Source organism: Stegodyphus dumicola, chromosome 2, assembly GCF_044657685.1.
Source record: "Stegodyphus dumicola isolate Sdum_Otavi_A_Nest chromosome 2, ASM4465768v1".
Lineage (NCBI taxonomy): Eukaryota > Metazoa > Arthropoda > Arachnida > Araneae > Eresidae > Stegodyphus > Stegodyphus dumicola.
Window position 1 is genome coordinate 55,732,466 of NC_140769.1, and position 25,357 is coordinate 55,757,822.

A 25,357-nucleotide genomic window follows, 5' to 3' on the forward strand; every position below is an offset into this window, starting at 1 on the left:
ACACCAGATAGCAATAAAAAAATATTACTCCTGTCGGCTGAATTTGCCAGTGTTTTCTGGTAAACTTAGTGTCTTGTTCATATTTAAATCTTCTCTCGGTTATATATTCTAGTGCAGTAGATGAAACAGTAGGAGCGTAGGATGGATTTTAACATAAGCCGTAATGTTTCAAATAAAACTTAGAAGTTTAACTATTTAATTTCTTTTAGCATAATTTCCTATAATATAGCACCATTACTTAAAAAAAAAAAAAAAAAGAGAGAGAAGGAATCATTTTTAATGTATTTCTGCCGCCTTCGTGATGTAGTGGTCAGCACGCTCGGCGCGTATTCGAGAGGTCCGTGGTTCGAGTCCAGGCGAGGACGTTGCTCATTTTTTCACGTCTGCCTGCTTCAAAAAATGTTGAAAAAAGTTGCACGACAGAAACTATATCATCAAGGCAGCCCAAGAGCATCTGGATAACTGAGGAGGACGATTTTTGAGATTCTTATAAGTAATGTATCCATTGTATGTAGAAAGGAAATAAGGGAGACAATGATTATCTGAGAAGTGTTGAGTAAGTAGATTTTCAAAACCATTCCTCCAGATAATTTAAATATTTCAATGACATTAAATAGACTTCCCATGTACAACATCGTATTTAATTTTTATCGTTATAAGAAATGCAAACACCATTTTAAAATCGTGTATCATTTCGAATTACAAGATTTTTTGAACCAAAATATGGAATTCTGAAAACAATACATATAAAAATATTTACTTATATCGTAGCATTAAAATGTTATTGTTGTAGATGTATAAAGCCTGCTTTTAATACGAAACATAGTACTGAAATTTACGGGTGCGCGTTATATGCCGGATATAAAAATGATACATTTAAACATAAGGAAAAGAAGAGCATACAGATATTAGATTTCTACATGTACCTAAATGGTGTTTATTTAAAAGAAATGGCACAACTTATGAACTTAAAAATTTTTATGATCGGATTATTTTTAAATATCGGATACTTTCCTTTACGTAAAACATATTAATTATTGTTTAAGTATCTATTATTTATTCATAGAAAGCATCTGAAACCGAAATCCGCGAATTCATTCGGGTCAGAAGTGCATTCTTACAGGAATTATGTCTTTCTTTTCTCGAAACTCCAGAAGAACATTCTTGTGCACACCTGCATTGAATAGCACTTACCACTTCTGTAGAATTATTTACTTCCTCAAGCAGTCCCCCTCCACACACACATATTGTTTCGCTTATCGCTTGTCCGTCTAATATACTATTGCTTCAAAATTTCGCAAAATCTTCGAATGAATGACTTTAAAAGATGTATCTCTCCGGATTCTTCTTAAAGAAAAGGGTGCGCGTTATACGGCGAATATATCTAAAAATTTAAAAATGTAGTTTGAAATATGTGAAAGGTTATGCACCGGTGCATGTTATACGCCGGAATATACGGTAATTAAATTTGTTTATTAGGGATATTGTATTAAAATGATTGATATATTTACATTATGTGGTTTCACTTTTATCCATGGGATAGTTTCTAGTGAGAGCCTAGAAATAAAGGAATTATTGTGAATTTGCCAAAATATCGAGTAAAATATTGAGTATATATCTAAAATATGAGTGAATTTGAAACTGTAAAACATTCAAAAGTGATATAAAACAAAATAAATCGGATTACGCCAACGAATCATACGGAAAGGATTCACAATGGGAAAAAACTTCTTCGAATGATAATGTTCTCTTTGATGGTTCCGACAGCTGAAGTTGTTTGGCAAGATCTGAGAAAAGGAGATTTTGTAATGATGGGTTGAGGAAAGGGCATTTTATTTTGAGTTAAATGGAATCAATTGAATATGCGACGTTTAGATCTTGGCTAGCTACTCAATTCGAAAAAAGAATCAATCTTCATGAAATAATACAACGATTCGACTCAAAACAACTCATTTTATACAATATCTCATTTCCAGGATTGATTCTAGAAGATATTCATAGCATTTTTTAAAAATTGATTTAAGTATGATTATCGAAATATGTGAAATAATGTAAAGAAAAATAAAAGAACTAAGTTTTCATGAAAAGTTTCCGAAACTCCTGATAAAGGTTTACTGAGTCGGTTAAAATGCTTGGATTCTGATTTGATTATCACTGCAATAAATGCATTTTAATTTTAGCATGAAAAAACTATAGTGCATTCGTTTCATTTTTCATGCCGCTATTATATTACACTGTCGCGACATAAATCAACTATGCAATGCATTCAGATCAGAGATCTGTTGTCAGTTTTGCGACATATCTTTAATTTACCTTTCCTGATAAATTGTTAATTCTCAGAAGTACTGAAGATTTGAAATAAATATTTAATTTATTTCAAAATATATCGCAAAAAATGTAAAATACTGAATTTAAAAAAGGTTATGATATGCTTCTTATTAGTTTTTATATGTATTTTATTTTTAATGTACCTACTTGATATAATTTTTTTAATGTTTTCTAATTCATAATTCAACGAACATTTATACTACTGGTGTAATTAATAAACGACATTTCGATTGTCATATATATCGTGAAACGCTTGCAGAATTACAATAAGTTTGTTACTTTTATTTTTTCAAGAGCTATTACTTTTTCTTAGAGAATAAAACTGCTGTTAAATTTATGTTTCCTAACAATTTTGCTACATTTTTACCCAATTAATAAGCATATTTCTTCAAGAATGGATTATTATTGTTGTTATTTTTATTACTATCTAAAAACTGATGTAGATGATTTTTATTTTTTAGAGCAAAGAATGGATCCAATTAAAAATCCAGGAAATGCAGCCGGCGATGACGGATATAGGGACCAACCTTCAAGAAGCCACAGACCTATATCAACAGCACGAGAAGGTCCTTGAAAAACTGCAGGTATTCACCTCCTTAAGAGTTATTTATATCACAGTGAACAAAAAATAACTTACGTTAAGTGAACTTAAAAGTATCTGAGTTCAAAGACACTTAAAATATAAGCATAAAAAAGCAGAACTTAGTCAAGGTTATTACTCTAATTCTAAACAAATGAGATTTTTTTTCCTCGGTGCATTGTGCAAATTCTGAAGAATTGGGTTACAGCAAGGTAACGAAAATGATTGATTAAAAATAATATGTATGTGTGTATCCAGTACTCATTTAAAAATTCAGAGCTTGATTTGAAACTTATCTTATGAAAAGACTGATGTTATTAAATATTTCTATATGTTACTACAAAGGTTATTAAATTGTCTTTTGGATATCCAAGAAAAAAATGTAAATAATGTTATGTAAATAAGTGGCCGAGTGCATATGTGGAGTCTCCTCTTGTGTAACAGGACCACGAACCACTTTCGATTAAATTTCTTATGAACGCATTCCTCTTGAAGCAAATAACCCTCGTATTCTTTGCCATAATAAGTTAAGAGCCTGTTATAGCACGCTTAATAACAAATTGATTCTCGAGACGGCAAAGTCTGTTTCTTGAAAGCTGAGAACATGTTGAAAAATTGGTTTGAAGCTCAAATGCCATCTAATTATCAACCGTGAATATTTTAAACTGTCTAATTATCAACTATAATATGAAAATCTGACTATACGTTTAGAAAATGTAAGTTTATCTAACATAAATGCATCATATGCATATTAAGTCAAGAATCGCATGATTTTAATTTACGTATCACCGATCTATGTATTTAATTTTTGGCGCTTAATGTATTGTATTTTGTACCCCTTCATTTCTCTTTCTCTTCTTTTAATTTTTGGTTTTTTAATGTTGCGTTAAGCAGCTCTTTCTCATATATACACACGCTTCCCCTCCAAAGGAAAAAAGTGTGTTGCCATATTACGATTTATTTTGGCCATTATATGAGTCGTTTTAAATAATTATGACGTGGGAGTATTCTAGTGCCACCTTTTCATATAAATATAAATAATTTCATATAAATACAGATATGGGTTCCTCATCTTCAGATGTAAAAAAAAGTTTGCTAAATGCTTAAAATATTTTGCTTCAGTCGAAAAGGGACCTATGTTTAATGCCTCTTGGAATCGATAGCGTTTGAATTAAAATTTGCATAAATGTAAGATTGCTTTCCCCCCCTTGTATTAAAAGCTCGAAAATGATTAAAAAAAAATTTTAAACCGAAAATGCTACCTCCTAAATTAATTTTTCAGATCATATTTTAAAATGAACTTCAATATTTCATGAAAATATTGCAAAACCATATAAATAATATTTCAGTATTGTGTTAGGAACAAAAGCAGAAGTTTCCAATCTATTGACATGATATCAAACCGATACCCTGATGTAATCTAGATATTTATATTATATGTACAAATTAAAGCCAAGAATTTCCATTCCAATTTTACTAATTGGTTATTATTCATTGTTAAAGCATAACGGTATTGCTATAACTAAACGTAATTCCCATAAATTACTTTGAGCTTATATAAACAGCTCGATTCAGTATGCAGACTTTGCATCTTAAGGCAAATAAAAAATTTGTCAATTTTTTGGCAGGTGCTTGAAAATTGAAATCGATTTTTTTATTTTTAAAAACTAGAAAGACTCTTTCCATTTTCGTTCCCTTTTCCGAAAGTTCCCGATTTCGAATGTTGAAAATAGATTGTATTAGGCTGATGAACAATATTTTGAGCTCTTTAATGTGATTTATTTCAAGATTATTGACAATTAAAATAATTTATTCCTGAATCTGGTGACTGTTAGTTCTCTTCACTCGTAGCTAATAGTAAAATTATCAGTATTGATTTAAAACTAGTACATTACTGAATTTACTGTAGGGTATAGTTTTTCCTTTAAGCAGGCACTATTATGTGGTATTGTATAACTGCGAAGTAACATTATAAATTGGAGAGACGAGTATAAGAACTTAAGCCTTAAGAGAATTCCTTGAAAAGTGTTTCTTAGTGTTGTGACTCTCATCAGATAATATTAGTTTATACTTATTATCGAATTATGATCGCACGAACCACACTGACATAAGAACACTTCTACTAGGACTGTCAGTTTAAAAAACAACTGCCAGTTAGAACGAAACCATGAACATATTTTCAGTAATTGATTAAGTGACGTAACAAGGTTTCATTATCTTCTGAAAGTTTAAATTGGTCACTTTATTTTTTTCTGTAATCTTTTGTTTTGAAAACTGTGTAAAATATAAAGAAAGAAACAGAAAAGAGATCCTGCCAGAAGGACCGTACCTTCTTTTCGAATTTGTCAAATGCGTCGATCTGAATACTTGTTAGTCCTCATCATCGCCATTCCCATGCGAGGGGAGAATATAAACACACAGCTTTCTGTGCAAGTATTTTGGCATTCACACGAGAAACCCATTCAACTGTTTTCTCCCCGCTCTCCTGATATATCCTTTAAAATTACTTCCGCAAAACGCAAATCTTGTGCGCTTTTTACATTGACATAGGCATGTTGCCAACAGTTCATGGAAAAGAAATGGTTTACTGTTATCCTTCCCTCCTTTTCTTATATCTCTATGCACTGGAAAAGAAATCTATGGTTTTTCTTTTTATACTTTACAGCATTTGTGTGTTAAATCTCCACGTAACACTGCCAAGGAAGGAGAAAATAATAATAATAATAAGTGTTCTTTGTTCGTAAATTTTTTGTAAGATGAGAAAAATTGTTTAATCACGATGATATTAAACATTTCGGATTTGGGTTGTAAGTTAAAAATGCTACAGAGTATTGAAAATCTATTGAATTTGAATATTTATGATGTTATTCAATTTTTTTATACGGCTTTTTATAACTCAATGACTCACTGGGTAAAACTACTGCTAAACAGCAATTGCCTCTCGGATCTGGAAGCAACAACTAATTATCATTTTCGTTTTACCCACTGGTTGTCCATAAACCAGCCCATTGGTTATCCAGGGTCTCTGCGTCTGTGACCCAATCTTTCAGTTAACGATCCTTTCTAGGCTGCAGGAATTAGACAAACTGCAACAGTATCATGCCATTCCCAGCGGTAGAAGAGATTGGTGACCTAACGGAGTGTCTAGGCTATAGACCAAGCTAAAGCAGTCAAGCGACGTTAGAGCCAATCCGATAAATAACCCAGAGTAATGGAACAAAATAAGCAGCTCGGGTTATTAGTCCACGCTACATGAATAATTTTGTTTTTCTCGTATGAAACCAAGTAACAGATTTCCTTTCAAAGTTCTTTAACAAGGTACTCCTCACTCGAGCTGTCTGTCATGCTTGCTCTAATGAATGAATAAATTATACAATTTTTAGAAACCAAAGCATTCTTTTTCCTCAACTCTTTTGGTTGGTTAGTTACCAAAGCATAAAAAACCATAACGAAAACCTTATCGGAAGCATAAAAAAAACCTTAATAAGCGACGTTAAACTTTTTAGATTATCCTCCCCCCCAAAAAAAAAAAAAGTTGCTATTAGTCTCAAAATGGGATTTTGCATCATGTCACTTACAAACGACGTATCACTTTTCACATTGTTGCCACCAAATATTATTATCTTGTTTCATTTAAAAAAAATTAAATAATGAAGAATCTGCTTGTATGTATGTTATGTTTCTCGCATTGAGAAAAACCGACGGTACATAGACGCATCAAATTTTGAGTAACTTAGTCTTCCAACCGAAATGTGCACCCGGAAGCTCGAATTTTGAATTTCGAAGTTGTTTTATTATTTATTTAATATTTAATAAAACTTATACGACTGTTCTGATTAACAAGCTAAACGATTTGAAATCTAGCTGTGGCAAATCGTATTGAAGAAATGTACTAACAGACATGCCACTGCATGAAAAGCATATGCGTATTTGGGATGCTAGTAAAATAGCTGATCGCGTTTGTTTTGTGGTCATTCTCTAGATTCTTCCCTCCCTTATTAAAAAAATCTTCTACATTCAAATGCCTTTTATAAATCTAATACTTTTAAGGATTTATCTCCATTTTTTGATCTGTTTCATAGAAGCTGCAAGTATTGCGTGCTATTTATAGTCACCTATATTTCTCTCTCTCTCTGTCTATATAGTGTAATAAAAAAGGGCTTTGCAATATTGATGGTGTAAATCGTAGAAGGTTGAATCCGTAATAAAGAGCAAGAATTTTGATTGCGTAGACTGCTAATCTATAATGAATAGGAAATTGACAGCCGAGACAAATCAGTAAACATGTTGCGGCCACAAAGAACTTGGCACATTATCTGTACCTTTTATAACATGTTTACGTTTTTGATAGATTTGTAATAAGAAGAGGTCAGCAAACGGCAGTCCATGTAGGCCGAAGAGTGGAAAGCGAGTGCGTTATATTCAAGAAGAAATCTTAATTCAGACTGAATTAGTTTTCGTTCTTAGTCCATTTTGATTGAATAATCAATACTGCTGAAAAATTATTATTGGCTGTTTAAGCTTTAGGTCCATTTACATCATCAGAATTATGTAAGAGTCATATGACATAGATTGGTCTCGAAATGACGCAGTGCAAAGAGAGATTGCTAATTTATGAATAAAGAAGGGAAATTTATGTTGCTAATTTAAATTTTAATTTATCTTTTACATGTTCCTTAGTTTTCTTACACACACACATATATATATCTTTCATTTATCATTAGTAATGAATTTCGTGGGCTTGTGCTCATGTTACTGTCAGACAAGTGAGAGTATAATTAAAAATTTTTGAATGATTAAAAATGATAATTAAAAATTGTTCACTTTATTTGCAAGTCCGCTCTCTTAACCTTCTTCAAATTTCGGCATCCAGCATACAAATATATACTTAGATCTCTCAAAGGCAGAGTTTAAATGTAACAGCAAGACATGAAAAATAAAGATTCAGTTACTTAAGGTAATTAAACAATTCTCTTTGAGATGGTAGTCTAGAATCTGCTGAATAATAATGTAATTTTTCTATTATTTAAATTCGATATAAAAATTATAATCTGCATATCGTAATTCCGCATGTATACATTTTCAAGGTTAAAAAATATCGCACATCAAATTTATGCGATCGAAAATGTTTTATAGCACGAGTCCAAGCCAAGGAAAAGCAATGGTTAAGCGAAAATAAACCGACTTAGTTCTTGTTCTGCATATCATTGTGGTGAACTATTAATAAACTTTAGTTAAGAAGTCTGTTTTGGTAGTGACTAACACAATGTATTACAGTTCACAGCAACATACGTTTTTTACAGGTATGTTGAAATTGTGCCAACATTTTATCTGTTGTTTACGATCTCCACAGCCAAAAGTGCATTTACCTCTCTTTGCTTAACGGACCAGAAATTTAATGAAACCAATTTAAAACCTGAAAACTAATTTTTGTTATGTGGAAAATGCGGCTGAAATAAACCTTATACATCGCATTCGCAAAAGTCCTTATGCTGTCTTTATTTTCGCAACAGTATTTCGTAGCTTTCCGATTGGAAAATATTTTAAATGACGCATATGTTCATGTTTTGGCATTTGTAAATTTAAAAAAAAATCAAGTTCATAAAAATTAGAAAATCTAATTCTTATGCTGTCCTTTGGTCCCTATAGTTAGTAAGATTTTTACTTATTTTAAATATTCAGATAAAAAAAGTTTAACTTGCTTAAAACAAAATTGAACGGGATATTTGAATTAGGTTTTTTTTAACATCCTTTTTTGCTTTCTCTGAAGGCTCAGATTAAAACTATTAATTCGAAACTGACTTTTTCCTCTTTAATGTCATTAAGTAACGATATTTTGCGATTTATAGAGTATTTATAACATCCTTTAATTTGTAATTTTGTGACATTAGGTATCCCGATAGCATTTTCACACAAGTAATTTATAAGTTCTTAAGTGTTGTTAATATTCTTACACAGTTTTTATTACTTTATAACCATTATATAGTAATTATACAAAAAAGATCATTATACTAGAAATATTTTTCATCTCTAATTTATATAAATAATGTTACGAGTTGGGAAAATATGCCAGTACTAAAGCCTACAGCTGTTTTCTAGAGTACGAATTCTATAATATCCAATGAATAAGATCTTTTTTTTTTAAATTATATTGATCAATACTTTTCCTGACAATATACGTAACAGTTTTTCTGACTTCATTTATTAGCATGAGAAACCTTTTTCTAAACTGATCATTCATTTCAACTACATACAAATGCAAACATTTCACCGTTTAATTTGGTTTCGACCATTAAATATCGTCTCAAATTAAAAATTGAATATATCGATCAGTTTTTGTTGTATGGGTGTCAGGCGTTTTGTGTTTTATTTTTTAGAATGAGCATAAACTTTTACAAAATGTAATTATTGCCCGGAAGCTGTATAAAATTTAAGTTTCTTAATTTATACAAACTGATATTTTAGATTTGAAAATTCCATGGCAAGAATATTTTTCTTAAAAAAAGAATTTCTGCTGTTGAAAGTTTGGGTCATTTGCAACTAAAGAGAAAAGGTAAAAATTTAATAATTCGAAAGATACAGACATCAGCACGATGCAAATTTCACAGAAAGGCTCAGAAAGACAATGGCGATTTTTTTATAATGAAAGGTTTTATTGTCAGAATAGTTATATTTTTCGCCAATATATAGTGTTTCAGATGCGATGTTACGATGCAGTTACGATTCTAAATGTTCAGTGTGACGACAATCGTTCATGAGAATGGCCGTCAGACGTGACACAGCACTTTGCACAACATCGAAGAGGGTTCAGCTGCAGTTCCTATCATATGATGGGGAATAAATTCTTTCAGTACGGCCAATGACATCGACCGACTTCTGTACACCAATGACGTGAAATAGCCCCATAACTAAAAATGACAAGTTGGAAGGTATAGCGACCTTGATAGCCATCCATATAGTCATCATTAAATGTCGATCGCAACTGGACCTGTGCTGGAAGAATATGTGCGGAGACGCTCCATCTTACATGAATGTTACATTATGGAACATTTGCCTCTCTTGCAAAGAGGAATTGTCTCTAAAAAGCGTTGTCTGCGATAGAATTCAAAATGTACCGCTGTGGAATACTTTAAAGGAAAAAGTGCATATAATGCAATGCAATGGACCCCTACGATGCTATTATCTTTGCAAGTGATTTTCACTGGCGTCTGCAGTTGCTCTTACGTCCAGATAATGCGAAAAGCTCGCCGAGTCCACAGGACCGTTGGCCAGTCGTTTTGCTAAGCCAATCAGCACTGCTTTCCATCTTTTGAAAGACAGAGGTTATGGTGTTTGAGCTTTGCGAAGTCATGATGACTTTTGTCTTGAATATCAATCGGTTGCTTTATTTTCTGTACGTGATAGATTTTGTGTCTTGAAAAAGATCCTGCGTGATTGTCATAGAATCTCATATGAAATAAACGTTTTTCAGGACCGCTTGAACGCCATATGTCGATGAAAAATGTCACTGTTTTAGTAGTAAATTAAAAAAAAAAAAAATCATTACTCAAATTTTTATTAAAAAACACATACCTTTGTGTGCATTTTTGTGTGAAACTGCATCGCATTCGAAAAATATAGCTACCTCTCATATACTTTTCGCTTTATGGAATTTTACTTTTTCTGTTACTTTTTGATAAACGGTACGTACACTGCGAAAAGAAAAAAAAAAAAAAAAATCTGAAATGTTTCAGATTTTAAATTACGTCCAAAGGGGCGTTTTTTAACATTTTGTGTGTTACCTTTCTTTATTAAATATCATGTTCCTCGCACTTAAACCATAAGATCCAGTGCAACAGCAATATCGCAAAATAGTTTTAAAACGAGCATATCTTTAGAATTTCCGATACAGAGACTCACGCGCTGGAGATAAAAATGTTTTTTCTGCACACCGTTGCCATTGCTCGCTTTGAAATCCTTGAGTTTGTTAATCAAAAATTCGTCAAAGTTTTAAAAAATAGGAAATCGATCATAAAACAAATTTCAAATTTCAAATTTGGTCTTCCACATGCTCATATTCGTTGGAGGATTACGTTATTCAAAATTCGATGACTCTATGTACCGTTGTTTTATCACAATACGAGAAATATACATACATTTATGGAGATTTTTCATTATTTAATTTCTTCAAATATAATGCAGGACTCTAACATTTTGTGGCAACAGTTTGAAAAGTGAACCGACATTTATGAGTCCGACGCAAAATGCCAAAACAAAACTAATAGTCCTTCGGGATTCAAATCCCTTTAGACTAAAAAGAGAGAGAGAGAAAAGAAAAAGGGGACAGTTCTATATCTCCCGTTCTATTGGGCCGATTGACGAAATTCAAATTCCGTTTTTCATGTCTCGAAAGTGCGATTTCGGATATGTATTAGATTTATATATGCATTGTTCTAATGTAGGTATGTTGACACAAAATTGGACTTTTTCTGAAATAACATACCATTGTTTTTACATATTTCGATTCTACGATTCAAATTACGCCTAAATATTAAATTTTGTAAAATTTGGTGCGAAATTTACGGAGAAATTCACAAATTTATCTTGGGATATTTTCTTCAGTTTGCGCCAAGACTAATTCATTTGGCGAATTTCTTAATATATGGCAATCCATTTTCCTTTCCCTTCCATTGTGCATTACCGGAAAAAAAAGGATATCGTTCCTATCTTTTTACATTGTGCATGAACAGAAAAAAGGCACTTCGTTCACATCGTTCTTCCTTTCAAATAATTTTAACAAAGTGCCTAAACCACATTTAATGTTATTATCGCTTTCAACAAATATGCCAAATTTTAAAACTCGCTAAATTTTAAACTTATAAATTCACGTATATATCTTCGGAAATTTTTAATAAAAAATTAATTTTTTTTGAAGCTATGCTTAGAAATACATCTACTTTAAGATGATGGTAAAAGTTTTATAGATAATTCAAAATTGTTTTCGAAAAATTTATAAAAATTATTTAAAAATACAAATTAAAAAAATAAATCATAAAAAATGGGCGAATTTTATTTGGAATGAACCTAAATTTCGAAATGGGAAAGGAAGAATCAAATAAGTTAATAAAAAGGGAGATATTGATAAACATTTACCAAACTCAATTAACATTGAGGAGCTAAAATTTTGAGATCTAATTTTTAAAAACTACTCTCGCGATTTTCATAAAACTTGGTAGTTTGGCGTAATTTGAGCCGTAGAATTGAAATATGGAAAGAAAATTGGTATATTATTTCAGAAAAGTCCGATTTTGTGTCAAAATACCGCTATATATAAATGTAATACATATCCTAAGTCGCGCGTTCGAGGCATGAAAAACGCTAGTTGAATTTCGTCAATAGGCCCTGTAGAACGGGAGATATAGAACTGTGCCCCCCTTTTTTTTGAGCTGTGTATTTACATGACAGAAAAATTAAAACTAAAACCTTTTATACAATTATAATCGCATCAAAATCTTTATAAATGAATCTCGGTAGTATATTATGTCTTTCTATTTACAAATAAAGTAACTTCAATGTTCTTAATTTAACATCAATAGCACTACTCTACCCTCTTCTAATGGTTGCTTTCATTATGTTGTATTTTATTGTCTTTCGCCTCTTGCCAATTTTGAAATCAATAAAAAAAAATTGAAAGGTTTAAGACTCTAACGGGAGCCCAAAAGGACTCTTTTAGATTTAATTTAAAATAGATTTTCAGTAGAGATTATCAATAGCGGTGGTTTAGGTAGAGTAACGAAGCATTTTATAGGATACTAGATGAATATATATTTAGACTTAACATAGGAACGTTACATACCTTCTGCATATTTGAAAAGTGAAAATTACAAGTATTATAAAAATGTTTAGTGTTATAAATTAGATATATCGTGATTTAAATGCATTTTTATTTAAAGCATTCAAATTTAAAAGTAAAAAAAAAAAAAAAAATCTGAAAATTTTCAGATTTTAAATTACGTCCAAAGGGGCGTTTTTTTAACGTTTTGAGTGTTACCTTTATTTATTAAATATCATGTTCTTTGCACTTAAACCATAAAATTCAGTTCAAGAGCAATATCGCAAAATAATGTTAAATTAAGCATATCTTTAGAATTTCCGATATACACAGTCTCGCGAGCTGGAGATAAAAGTATTTTTATTCTATATAACGTTGTCATTTCTCGCTTTTAAAGCATTGAGTTTGTAAATCAAAAATTCGTTAAAGTTTTACAAAATATAAAATCTATAATAAAACAAATTCCAAATTTGGGATTTCAGATGCCCATATTCGCAGTAGGATTTCGTCATTCAAAATTCGATGGCTCTATGTACCATTGTTTTATCACAATGCGAGAAATAGACAATCATTTATGCAGATTTTTCATTATTTAATTTCTTCAAATATAATGCAGGACTCTAACATTTTGTGGCAACAGTTTGAAAAGTGAACCGACGTTTATGAGTCCGACGCAAAATGCCAAAACGAAAGCAATAGTCCTTCGGGACTGAAATCCCTTTGGACTAAAAATAATATTACAAACTGCTTTTAAATAGCTTAGTTTATTAATCAATAACGGGTAGTTTTCATTTGAAAAAGAAATACCTTACATTTTGCCGAATTTAGCTTCGAAAAGTGGAACAACGCAAAACCATGTAAGGCGAAACCATAATTTTAACGGTTCTTAATTTAGTACCAATAGCGTAATCTTTTATTATTATTAATTGAAGCAGTTATTAGAGCGATTGATTTTAATTTTGGTTTTTCTTAATTGATTTTGGTTTTTAGCCCAAAGGGCGTTAGCTCAGAAGGGCTATTAATTTCGTTTTGGCATTTTGCTTCGGTTCACTGTAAATGTCGATTTACTTTTCAAATTGTTGCCACCAAATGTTATCGTCCTCTGCTATATTTAAACACATTAAATAATGAAGATTCTGCATAAATGTATGTATGTTTCTCGCCTTGTGATAAAACAACGGTATCCAGAGCCATCCAATTTTGAATAACGCAGTCCTTCAATCGAATATGGGCATCTGGAAGCCCTAGTTTGGAAATTGTTTTATTATCAATTTCATATTTTGCAAACCTTTAACGAATTTTTGATTAACAAACTCAATGATTTCAAAGCGAGCAATGGCAACACTGTTCGGGGGGGGGACATTTTTATCTCTAGCGCGCGAGACTGTAAATTCTAAAGATGTGCTCATTTGAAATTATTTTGCGATATTGCTATTGAGCTAAATTTTATGGTTTAGATCCGAAGAACATGATATTTAATAAATGAAGGTAACACATAAAACGTTAAAAAAACGCCCCTTCGGGCGTAATATAAAATCTGAAAGCTTTCAGATTTTTTTTTTTATTTTGTTAAATTATCTTAAAACTGTTTTTGTTTAAGTTTTTTTAATTACAGTTTTTTGGCTTTTTTACGGTTTTGTTAATATACGTATGAATGGAGGACGACATAGATATGCATTGAATAGACGGAAAAAAAATGCAAAAATGTTCCTTATCCCGAGTTCTTAAGTGCGGACAGAAACATCATTAATCAAGTGAGACAAGGTGTACGTATACATCCGTCGTCAATAACAGACCTTAGGCACAAGTAGTAACATTAAATCGTAATTAGTAGTAACTGTAGAAGTGATGTTGAAGCTAAAATCACAGCTTCTTTGTTACCAGTCTGCTTGAAATTATTTTTATTGCCTTTCGTGTAAATGCATTTTTATAAAGCTGAAAACTTATGAATGTATTCTATTTGAGCTTGTCATGATTTCTTCTATTCGAGACGAAATTGCGTGACACAAGTTTTTCCGACAATTTTCTTCTCTTCTCATTAGCATTGTAGTTAACTGTTTCTTAACAGGAGTGTAGAGGAAAGACTAAGTATTCATAAAATCTTAGCACGCTGTAATTTGCATTCCACTTCCTTTTGTCTGTTATTTCTTGCTGTGTTTCGCAGATGTGGACCTTTTTTTATACTTCCTGTACGCGAAAGATTTTTACAGCATAGCAAACATAATTTTATTTGGAAAAGTTTCTAAATCACAAGTTCTTTAGTAACCAAATGTGCTTACTCAGCAAATATTTCTCCCGAATTCTGTCACATGATTTCGAACAAACTGAAACAGATTTCTAAAAGAAAATAGTTCGGAAAGAAATAGCTCAAATTAATTAATTTTTAGGTAAAGCTGACGAGTACCATCTGCTTAAACTTCCTTCTAATTTTAACTGAGAAAGATCCGGAGAACGGACTTAATTTTTCGCACGCCTTCTCCTGCCATCTTCCTCTCGAGAGGACATTTTGACCGATAGATTTGAACTGCCCTCTATTCCTCAAAAACATTTCATTCGCAAACACAGCGAGGGTATGGCTATAATGCTGTTAAGTGAAACACGAGAAAAGTACAATAAATTTTAAATGTGTTAAATTAAATAAGAAGATATATTTAAAGGGTGAAATTTTAAGATTACCTTAAAATATTAAAATCTGTAGTCATGGTTTCTAATCACAAATGCTCATGCTATTTTAGAGATTTGGAATAGGAAATCGCTTAACGCGATATTGGAATGGTCTGGAAGTCATAAATTTTTTAATTAAAGGACGAGACAAAATTTTAGAAATGTTTGCAGTTACTAGAATTTCCTGTACAAGGGATCAGACAACATCTATGTTTCGTAAAACTTACGTTATATTTTACAGCCTTTCTTTATTCAGGTAAAGCAAAATAATTTACTATTATTATGTATATTTTTATTTGTTATTCTAGACGAAACAGAGTCCTGTGGAAGAATTACTAAGGCAAGCTGATGACCTCATCTCAACGCAAAAGCCGAGAGGAGAGGTGTATTCTGCAATGGCTGAAAATTTAGGTTTAGCCTGGAAAGACCTCAACGCTCAGCTTGAACAAAGGAGGCAAATACTCGAGCAGGCCGTCGCCTTCTTTTCCAAAGAAGATCTTGTAAGTCATATTCTGACTAGAAACACAAACTTTTGATCCTTCTGAATAACGGCATTATTACTGATACCTTATCGTTCTAAATTATAACTATTCCTGATTCTTCAATTCCTAACTCCTTCTTTGCTAATAACTAAGTTCATATGATACACATCTTTCTTTAACCATTTTTAAATATTCATAAAAGCTTTGCTCGTTACAATTTACATGTCACTCGCTTGTGTCTGATATTTCTTTCTGTGTTTTATGGACTTTTCAAAGGCAAAAGGAAAAACGACCAAAGGAAAAAGCGATAACTTTAAAGAATCAATAATGGTTAATGCATTTATGCCGTTTTTCATAATTAAAAAAAAAGGATGTATCAATATGTGTTAATGACTTATTTAATACTTTGTGTTAACATTAACTATTATACTTCCAAAATACAGTTTCTGTTGTTGCTCCTAAATATTCCAAGTTACTAAATTTATTTGAAATTAGGCAAAACTTAACCTTAGATAAGCTGTAATATTACAGAAGTGACTGTTTTTTTTAATTTAAAAGTTATTATTTTTATTAATTTCGTTCATAGACCAGGGCCAGAGTCCAATTTACAAGCTTGGAGAAAGCTATTTAACTTCTAATAGACTTCTAAATATCAAATGCAGAATTCATAGAATTACTTTCACAAGTTCCTTATGTATTCGTAAAAGCATGTACAGGAATCCTCTTCTAAGATGAACACCCATGTTTCCTGACGAGTTTGGTCACCTGTGAGGGTAGTCGTCTTCAGAAAGATAACCACCAATGATGTCTATTACTGATTTGCAGAGCGAGTTTCTCTTTGTCATAACTTATTAAAAATGTATTGGAGAAAAAATGTGATATATCGGTTTATTAATATTGTTTTATTGAAACAGATATTGCATATAAAGCAAAAATTATTGCAAAATCTTGATTTTTTGATTTGACATGATAAATTTATTTAGTAAAGTCTTATACCATCTAATCATGGTTTGTTGGTTTTGTTGTGCACCCCAGACCACCAAAACTCTTTAATAAAGTACAAATTAAAATAAAACTAACTGTTTGTCTGTTAATAAAAATTAGTATGGAAGAACATGAAAGAGGTAAAGGTGAACAACATTTTCCCTCACAGTTTATGTCGTAGTTTTTAATTAGTTGATGGAAAAGTACGTAATTTGTTCTTTCAGTCTGCATTTCATGAATATTTTTTTCATTTTTTTTTCAGTTTGTTGACAGTTTGGAAATTCTTAAGAAAAGTGTTTCTGATACAATTCTTCCAGTGACGGTAGAGTCAGCAATGGCCATGTTATCACGCATTAAAGATGAACGGAAAGGTAAGTTGTAGAATCATTAGGTTTTTGTCGATACAGGAGACATGAAAAATGTGCATTGACCTTGCTGGAATTCAAAGACCGGACCTCCCGATTACTAAGTGTCATGTCATTTACACCACGAAGGCACGCAGGATGGAAGGAGAAAATATTTTATAAAGTCCTATTTGAAACTATGAATCAATGCATTGTTAAAAAACATCCGGGAATTTACGAAGTATGAATTAGCGATTATTCTACATGTTGTAAATAAAAGAAAATATAATTTATATGTATATGAGAAAGTTGAAAAATCCCGTTAATTTCACAGAAATAGTTTTTGTACTCAGACCATTCTTTTTCCTTTCGAAGTTTAGTTGTTTCTTTGTTTATGCATTTCTTCTAAGGATGGACATATTGTTGCTAATATTCACGACCATGTCATCCTGTCCATCCGAGCTTCAAGAATCACATCTGGTTTAAGCTGCCTATCTAGCTCCAGCTAATTTCTGACTTTTCCAGAAAATAAAGTCTGCCAAAGTTCTGATTTAAAATACATTACTAGGTATTCACGTAGCAGTTGGGAGAGTAAAAAATAGTTAATTTTGCGAATGTTACGAACTATATTGCCTGCAAATGTCATCGAGATGGATGGTAATTATTTTCGAAAGTGTTAAATAAATAAAATTTCATAAAGAAGGAAAGGAATATTTGAGCTATTCATGTGAAATTAAATGATTTTCACACATAGTTTATTACATGGAATGAATCATGGTCAAGTCACATCTAAAGTATTCATGCGTTATAAAATAATAAGTCTTTCCTTCTAAATCCAGCGAAGGAAGATAATCAGGTCGTACAGGAGACTACAAATCTTATATTTCTTAACTAATTATAAAAAAAAAATATTACCAGTAAGGTTCAAAATTTCAGGATAAAAATGTTTATTTAAGCATTTAGTATCAAGTTATTAGTTATGAAAGAGTTTTTGGTTATGATATATGAAAGAGATAGTTGTTAAAATAAAATTATATAAAATATTTACAGTAGTTTTAATAGGTGTATTAACTTTTAATTTTTGTAAATTATAAATACCAGTTTACGTGGTAGCAGCTTTTTAATTTAAAATTCATACCAAACTCATGTTATATTTTGATGACTTCTAGAGTCAGCGGCTATTGATTATCCTACCGAGATTTTATTTGATAATGTAACTTTCATTTGATTATAGCTGTGCTGACAAATTCCATGCGAATGTTGAGCGAAGGTCAGCTGCTGTTGGAACGATTATGTGAAGTTGGCACTCACAGTATGGGGGATTCCAGGCCTTTACACATGCAACATGCAGCTCGACAGACTGCCTCTTTCGTAGAGAGACACATGGAGAGTCTTCAAGACCGCTGGCGGCATCTGGAGTCTTTGTGGAACCAAAAGAAGATTCAACTGGAGCAATGCCTAAGTAAATGCCAGCTCGAAGTTCAACTCAGCGAGGTAAATTCAAATTTGGAATCTTTTATTAAATGTTCGTATGAGAATTAGAAGAACTGAAGCATTTAATTTCCTTTAAACTTGTTAAAAATAATTGCAGTAATAATTAATACTCTAAAATGCCCAAAGTTTTATAATGGAAATATAGGAAAGGTAGCGTAGAACATTTTACAACCACACATATGCTGTAAGTACTTACGTGTTCTTCCCGAGTATGTATCACAGTAACACTATCGATAGTGTACTACAGTCGATAAAAATTAACTTCAAGTGCAATCTGTAGATGCTTGTCACCGCAAGACAGACAGATCATTCTATCCCTGAAATAAAATTAATGGTAAGGTTCTTAAGGGTACTAATATCGAAGATCTTAATAATATTGAGGGTCACACGTTTACATGAATGGATTTCCAAATTGCTGACATAGCAAACAGTAACCCTCTGCGCACCATTCGATGACCGGAGTCACCATAGGCTATCCAGGTAAAATAGTCAAAAAGATAAAAATCGAAGAAAAGATTAAAGTGGCTGGATTTTATCATAGATGGGTACATCCACCCACGCTGGAGGACTTACAGAAGCTAATGAGAAGATGATACAGTGCATACTAAACACGTGAATGTTTTGCTCCCTTACCACTACTAATTAGTCTTTATTGTTTCTTACTTTTGCTTCTAAGGATATTAAGAATGGAAAATGGTGTTGAGTTGTGTGATCACGTTAATATTGCTCCCTGATACTACTCTAAGCTAATGTAAAGTTAAAAGTGTGGCTGCGATAATATAAGTTTACGGATCCAGCTGGCCAAACTGATTATGTTCATTCAGTCATTCAGTGTGTCTATGATGAGGTTCTTAAGCTCTTCATGTTCATAGAATGCTACTGGCTGATCGTATGGACCTGTAGTTATAGTGAGATTGTTGTTGAGAGAGATCAAACATTATTCCACCGGACTACTATCCAGCCAAATGTATTTCGAGAAATATGAGTTCCATACTATTCACTGGTAAGATAATCGTAGTTTTAGCGATTGAATTGAATATGTCTCATGTGTTGTTAAACAGAGCAACGGATCTATAAATCTACGATAGATGATTAGGTTGGTGATACCTTTAGTGCCTTGATAAGCATAGCTTATAGTTCTTGTGGGTGTCACTCGAGTAAAGATGAAGTCGATTACTAAGCGTATATAGCAGGAAGAACTTACTGAGGATGTACCTGTATTTGATTTCGTGATGCAGGGTGTACTGAGTTTATATTTGTTAATGTGTAATTTGTTCTGGAGATTTCGTTTAATGGATGCACACTAGTGAAATGTTAGTTTAAGACTTAATAGTTTATCGGTTATGGCTGATTTAATTACTACAAAATAGTCACTCTATAACATAATGGCTTATTTGTCAGAGCTAACTCAGTATCGAATTCCTATCATGATAGCAGATATACAATATTTACTAGCGAATTTTCCCCCTTCTTCTACTAATTTTAGTGCTTGAAAACTAGAAGAAGAAAATTGCGCGGTGTATACTATTTCTGAAGAGACGACTTAAATGGTAAACATAGCACATTAAAAACAGACATAAAGACACACTAATATTATTATAGTATATGTTTCAAAGGACTTATCAAATTGAATAATTTCGTTTTACTTGCAAAAATGCTTTCCTATTTATGCATGCACTATTACTGTCATCATAAATCAGAATATTCTAAATTACAGGCTTAAAAAACTAGGGGGAGAACTGCGCGAAGAGAAGAGATACTCAAATAAATACAGTATGTATTCCAGACGCCTCATCTGGGGTAGATGCGAACTTATTCTTTCAATTTTAAAAGGTGAGCGTCATTCAGCACCAAAGGCTCTGGAACAGATCCATTTGCCCTTTTCAACACTTAGGCCCTCTTGTCAGTCTCAGTTACGGATTACCTGAACATTAACCATGCGTTGTTTTCATCAGTTTGAACAGCTGTTCTTCATCAAGGTGTACATTTTCACTTGTTATAAATCTACTTCTTGTTTTTCTTCACATGTTTCATTTTATATACATTAAGGGACAACTCTTATGATGGATCTTTTACTCCTAAGCCTCAAAGAACTTTTTTTACCTTTTGGAATTTTTTCTGCATTAATTGTTCCGAAACAGAATCAGCATTACCATTTACAATTACAGCATTGTCGTTTTAAAATTATGATATGGAGAACAGCTGTTTTACTTTTGTTATCGCTCATCTCATTTATCTTATGTTCTTTATCTTCGTTCTCGATTTGCCCTTGAAATGTACTGAATTGCTTTTAAACGAAATCTTCTGCCAAAATTAAATATTTACCGAACGTTTAAATGAACGAAACAGATTTTGTGTACATTCGAATATTGGATAAATAGTTATATTTAAATGCGTAGGACAAGGCGAACTAGGGAAAAAAATAAATAAATGTACGTATATAATTAAATGCGTCAGTTGCAGTAGTTTTGGTTTTAAATCTTAATTAGAAGCTTATTTTATTTTGGATTAAATTTAAATTTTGCCATTAATTTTCAATTCCTATATACTAACATAGTATTAGGATATTGACATTAGGACTTGAATATGCAAATTTTAAATGTAACCAAACACATATGCGGTGGCTGCTTTAATAGAATGTACTATGAAATGCTTAAATATTTTGTAATGTTATGAAAAAAAGAGAAATCCATCAGATGAATAATTTTAACAAGAGACAAAATTAAATAATAGTCATTAGAACATTCAAGTAGTAAATAGTTATTAATAATGAATATTTAAACGACATGGTTATGGTTATTATTTGATCAAACTCTCAGAATGTAAGACAAAGACATTAAATGTGTAAATCTGGTCGATAAAATGATGACAATCTAGCAGCGTACAAGATTCTTAAAAACTTCTGTCTTTAAAAATGCTGCATATTTGCGAAACTTCACAAAACGAAGCGCTATTAAACGAACAGTAATAAATTGTAACTGAACAAATAAATATTATAATAGAAGCATGCAAAAAGGTATCGTCGTGATGTCCTTGCCAATTATTATTGTTGTTTTTTAAGGTTGAAAGTTGGATTCGAACAAGAGGTTTTGATTATGCAAACCAGAGGAATCTTGGAGATTCGTTAGCGAATTCTGAAATCCTGTTACATGAACATCACAAGATTGAAGGCGAATGCAAAGTATGAAGTTATTTTAATTTTTAGTTCTAGTGTTTTGTCAAAGGCATGCAGATTTAAATTAAAATTATCGAAGACTTCTGTAAAGTACATTGGTTATGTCAAATTTTTAAAATAATAAGCTATATGTTTTATATGGTAGAAGTCTATTATGATTTTTATATAGATTTATTCAAATATAAACTTCTAAAATTCATGCTCATGGTTTAATGTATCAATTCAGATGTTAGGCGTAGTTAAGAGTTATGGGTTTATTTTTTAACAGCTTCATATGCAATACCTTATGAAAATATAATGCATGGAGTAAGCTGCGACAATAAGTTGCCATGTTGTAGACATGTTACCGCGAAAGACCAGAATCTGGAGAATGTCGACATTCTATGGTGAGTGTCAACACTTATATAATCGCTTGGTGAATGTCCGAAATATTGGTAAACATTCTTATTTGTCACTTACGCCGGCAAATGTCGACATTCGCAATTCACTGATGGTGAATGTTGAAAAAAATAGTTTTGTTACGCTTCTAAATCATACTTTATTATTAAAACATGTTATCATATATGTGTCAAAATAAGAAGAAAGCTTAAGTATTAGCACATGTAAGTAAACTGTTGAGCTTAAAATGAACAATGCATTCTTAACGTGATTGATATTGTACAATCTTCTTTATTGCAAAATTTTAAATTACACAAGAGTCCCCTGCTTCTACAACGCCTCTGTCTGTTTTCTCGGCTTCTCCTTTCAACCTCCACCAGAGCATATCTGCGCCTCTCGACATACACTTGTTATGTTCCGAATGTAACCAAATATTCGGTCTTTTACCGACGTATTTGGTATGTGTTGACATTCTCCAATTTCGGTCTTTCATGGTAACAGATATACTTAATGAAATATAGAATAAGAATGAAATGTCGCATGGCAGTATCGTTTCTAAACATGGGTGCATTGTTTCTTGTATTGTAATTTTAATATGATGGTTGGAAGTAAACATAAAATTTTTGAAGCTGATCTAATTCGTTATTAATGTTTAATACATTTAAATTCGTTAGCTATGAAACGGCAACGGATAGTGCCATAATTAAATAGTAATAAATTTTAGTTCATTACATTATCAGTTTTTGATACATAGTAAAGTGATTAGGGTACTTTCTAACTATCCATACCTTTATTTTCTATATTTTATAGAATTGCCGTATTTTAAGCATATTTTCGAGTATACACGCGACAATAACCAGCTCACGTATGCTTGTACAGTTAAACGGATTTGAGTTCGTTTGGATGTACACGTTTTATGTTTTACTGTCATTTCGCTGAATAATATCCATTGACTGTAAGAATGTAAGTTTCGGTCATATCGATTGTTCAACCCGTCATAAAATTTCTTGTTTCTTATAAAATAATTCTTCTTGCTGTTTTGTATTAGCAGAAGAGCACCTATGTGTCATAAAGGTATCTAAATAAATGTCGTGTGTTCTATAAGTCGCCATTAATTTGTAATTTTTCCATAAGTTTGCGGATATTTAGAGAAAATGGTGATTTCATTCAACGTTTTTATGTTAATGCAAATCAGAGAGTGTGTGTTAACGATGCTCTTTTATTGAATCCCAGCAAGTGTGTCAATAGAATTTTTATTGCAGTATTAATAGAATGCAGAGTAAATGCTATTTTACTCGTATGTATCGTATTTCATCATTATATGTGTCAAACTGTCTTTCATAATTTGTTTCAGTCTCATCTCCATGACAATAGCCAAATATTTGTTAGAGCGTCATATATAAATTGGATCAGAGTCTGATTATTGTATGGGAATTAAAGCATGAGAGTTTTTTTTTTTTTGACTAGCACATTTTATTTGAAAGTTGTATATCAGGTATATGAAAGATTATATTCTTTTCATAAAAAGGAAGATCATTATATTAGAGCTTCATTTATCCATTTCAGGTATCCCGAACTCCAGTTATCTGGATTATTCGTAGACCAAGTGATTTTTGTATCAATTGATTTACATGTTTTTAATTTTGCTAGTTGACAATATAATATATAGTCTGCCTTGCGTTACAATGACCGTCTTGGAAACGATGAAAAATTATGCTATATCTAGTGATCATTGTACCGAGTAAAAGATCGCCTTATAAAAGATTGACTGGGACTTGCTTATATATCTGGACGTGCCATTATATCTAGGTAGTAAAAAAACGCGAGCCGATTGTAACTATATATATATATATATATATATATATATATATATTTACTAAATAATATTAATTATATTATCTCCTAAGTTGAATTATAGTAGAATTATCTTAAAAGAGTGAATCCATATTTAGTAAGTTCTATTTTGAAAGATTTTTTGAAGTAACTTGAATATAAATTGTTAAAAATGTTTAACAGGGACTGGAATTAAATCATGAAATTACACGAAATGAATTAAATCATGAAATTACATGAAATAACAAAATTTCAATTGTAAAAGGAATAAATTAAAGGCAAGAATTAAATTAAATGCATGTAATCATTGTTCCGATTTTCCACCCTAAAAAATGAGTGAATGACCGATAGTTTTTGCGCTTATATTATATAGACTGTTTCAGTTCTCATTTTCATTGCTTCTTTGTAGATCTGTTTTTACTTTTTTCCTCCTTTTTTAATGTTTAGGAGAAACAAGAACAATGCCTGAAACTGGTCAAATCGGCTGAAGATTTAAGTCGTCGTGGAAATTATGCAGCAGAAGAATTAAGGAGTAGAGCATATCTCCTTCTTTCTGACTGCGCTGACCTTACGACAAGCGTAGACCAAAGACGGCAGCTCTTGATCGACTCTGTCGATTTCTTCAGAAAGGCTCAAACGGTATGAAACTAAATTGCTTAGACTTAATCTGCAATTAATTAATTGTTTTGACATTAAAATTTTGAACGCTGTTGTACAATGCTTTCCAGGTATTGAAATTCTAGTCCAATGAAGATATCTATGGTCTAATATGATTTTGAGTAAAATCTGACTACTTTTATTACCATGTTATAAGTTAGTCATTTCTGTACATTAAAGCAAAGCAAATGACCGAAACAAAAGTCGTATGGAAATAGATAGGGATATTTTAAAAAAAATGTTTCCTTTTCTTGAAAAATGATTTCTTAATTATTTTTGGCCGTGAAGTAAATATATATTCGTTTAATCGAAATTTGATTAGCTTAACGGGCTAATATTTTGAACTGTATTCCTTAAAGTCGTATTATCACTTAATGCTTACAGTGATTTATTTAATTTGCAGAAAAGCTAAATAAAGAACTCTGCGAGCTAATGCTAAAATTTATTAGTGCGGTTAAGAGTTAATAAATTAGAAACAAAAAATAAAATTTTGCAGACTTGCGAGAACGTGAATACAAATGCTATGACAGAGTCCTCTTGACTTATGGAGACATCTGACTCATCTGTTGTGGTTGTTGCGTTTAGGAACATTATTTTATAAAAAGGATAAAATAATAACTCTTCTCT

General features: G+C 31.6%; 1 protein-coding gene across 1 annotated transcript in view; it reads left to right on the forward strand.

Moving 5' to 3' along the window:
* Positions 1-25,357, forward strand: part of LOC118183992 (uncharacterized) — a 543,427-nt gene that overhangs the window by 106,431 nt on the left and 411,639 nt on the right. The window contains exons 3-8 of the mRNA XM_085809921.1: positions 2,790-2,912; positions 15,692-15,883; positions 17,112-17,220; positions 18,428-18,687; positions 21,749-21,868; positions 24,521-24,712. Of these exons, the coding sequence (XP_085666047.1) occupies positions 2,790-2,912; positions 15,692-15,883; positions 17,112-17,220; positions 18,428-18,687; positions 21,749-21,868; positions 24,521-24,712 (996 nt within the window). The remainder of the gene's footprint in view (positions 1-2,789; positions 2,913-15,691; positions 15,884-17,111; positions 17,221-18,427; positions 18,688-21,748; positions 21,869-24,520; positions 24,713-25,357) is intronic.